At 55.5% G+C, this 1,082-nt stretch overlaps 1 protein-coding gene across 1 annotated transcript in view; it reads right to left on the bottom strand.

Annotated features, from left to right (window-relative positions):
* The window catches only part of CACUL1 (CDK2 associated cullin domain 1), a gene marked incomplete at its 3' end in the record, with an annotated part of 15,952 nt that extends 15,614 nt beyond the window's left edge, over positions 1-338 (bottom strand). Inside the window, exons 1-2 of the mRNA XM_018574733.1 lie at positions 210-338; positions 19-120 (exon numbers count right to left, since the gene is read on the bottom strand). Of these exons, the coding sequence (XP_018430235.1) occupies positions 19-120; positions 210-334 (227 nt within the window). The remainder of the gene's footprint in view (positions 1-18; positions 121-209) is intronic.
* Between the last annotated feature and the right edge of the window lie 744 nt (positions 339-1,082).

Genomic DNA, 1,082 nt, shown 5'->3' with positions numbered 1-1,082 from the left:
GGGAGGGAGGGGGGTATGTGCAGCTCCTGGGACACCTGGTGGAGGTGCTGGGTGATCTTACACAGGAGGTCGCTGTACATCTGCTCGGAGTGCTGCTGACACACACACTTGTAGACACAGCTGCAGAGAGAAGAACGATGTCAGATATGAGGATGTGACAAGACAGTCAGCCCCGGCGGGCCGGCACCATACGTATTCGGGGGACACACCTGTAGATCTGCTCGTAGGATATGGGGATATAGTCTCCGGCGGTCTGGGTCAGGAGTTGCTCGATGGCGCTCTCCAGTTTAGGCCAATACAGACGCTTATAGTCCTCCACCGTGATCACATTCATCACTGGAGGAGAGAAGAGAACCAATCAGCTGTGACTCCACCCACTCTCCCCAGACTGACTCCTCCCCTTACCTTCCAACCACCCCCAATGACTCCTCCCCCAGCTTCTCATCACTATCTCCTCCCCATACCACCCCTGATGACTCCTCCCATATCACCCCCGCTTACTCCTCCCCCAGCCTCTCATCACTGTCTCCTCCTACATACCACCCCCAATGACTCCTCCCCCCATATCACCTCCGATGACTCCTCCCCCCGTATCACTCCTCCCCCATATCAACCCAATGACTCCTCCCCCCTATCACCCCAAGCTTCCCATCACTAATATCTCCTCCCCATACCACTCGTGATGACTCCTCCCCCTATCAATCCCAATGACTCCTCCCCCAGCTTCCCATCACTAATGTCTCCTCCCCATACCACTCCCAATGACTCCTCCCCCTGCTTTCTATCCCCACCAACCTTCACACCATTGCTGACCACTCAGTATTGAGGGGGAGGAGTAAATACTGTAGGGGCGGGGCCAGGCACACAGAATCTGAGAGGGGGTATATGGTGCAGGAGGCGTGCCCAGGTGCACTTACAGACCATGTGTTGGTCCAGGGGCAGATAGAAGGGGTGGGGTATGTAGAGGAATATGTGGGTGGGTGGTAAAATGGGTGGGATATACATTTTGGGGGGTATGTGGGGAAGGGGTGTGTATTGAGGGTATGCAGGTGGGGTATGTGTTTGGGGCAGATAGAGAGGTA

This window comes from Nanorana parkeri, unplaced genomic scaffold (genome assembly GCF_000935625.1).
Source record: "Nanorana parkeri isolate BGI_ZX_2015 unplaced genomic scaffold, ASM93562v1 scaffold3197, whole genome shotgun sequence".
NCBI classification, from domain to species: domain Eukaryota; kingdom Metazoa; phylum Chordata; class Amphibia; order Anura; family Dicroglossidae; genus Nanorana; species Nanorana parkeri.
This window is presented reverse-complemented; position numbering and strand designations above follow the sequence as displayed.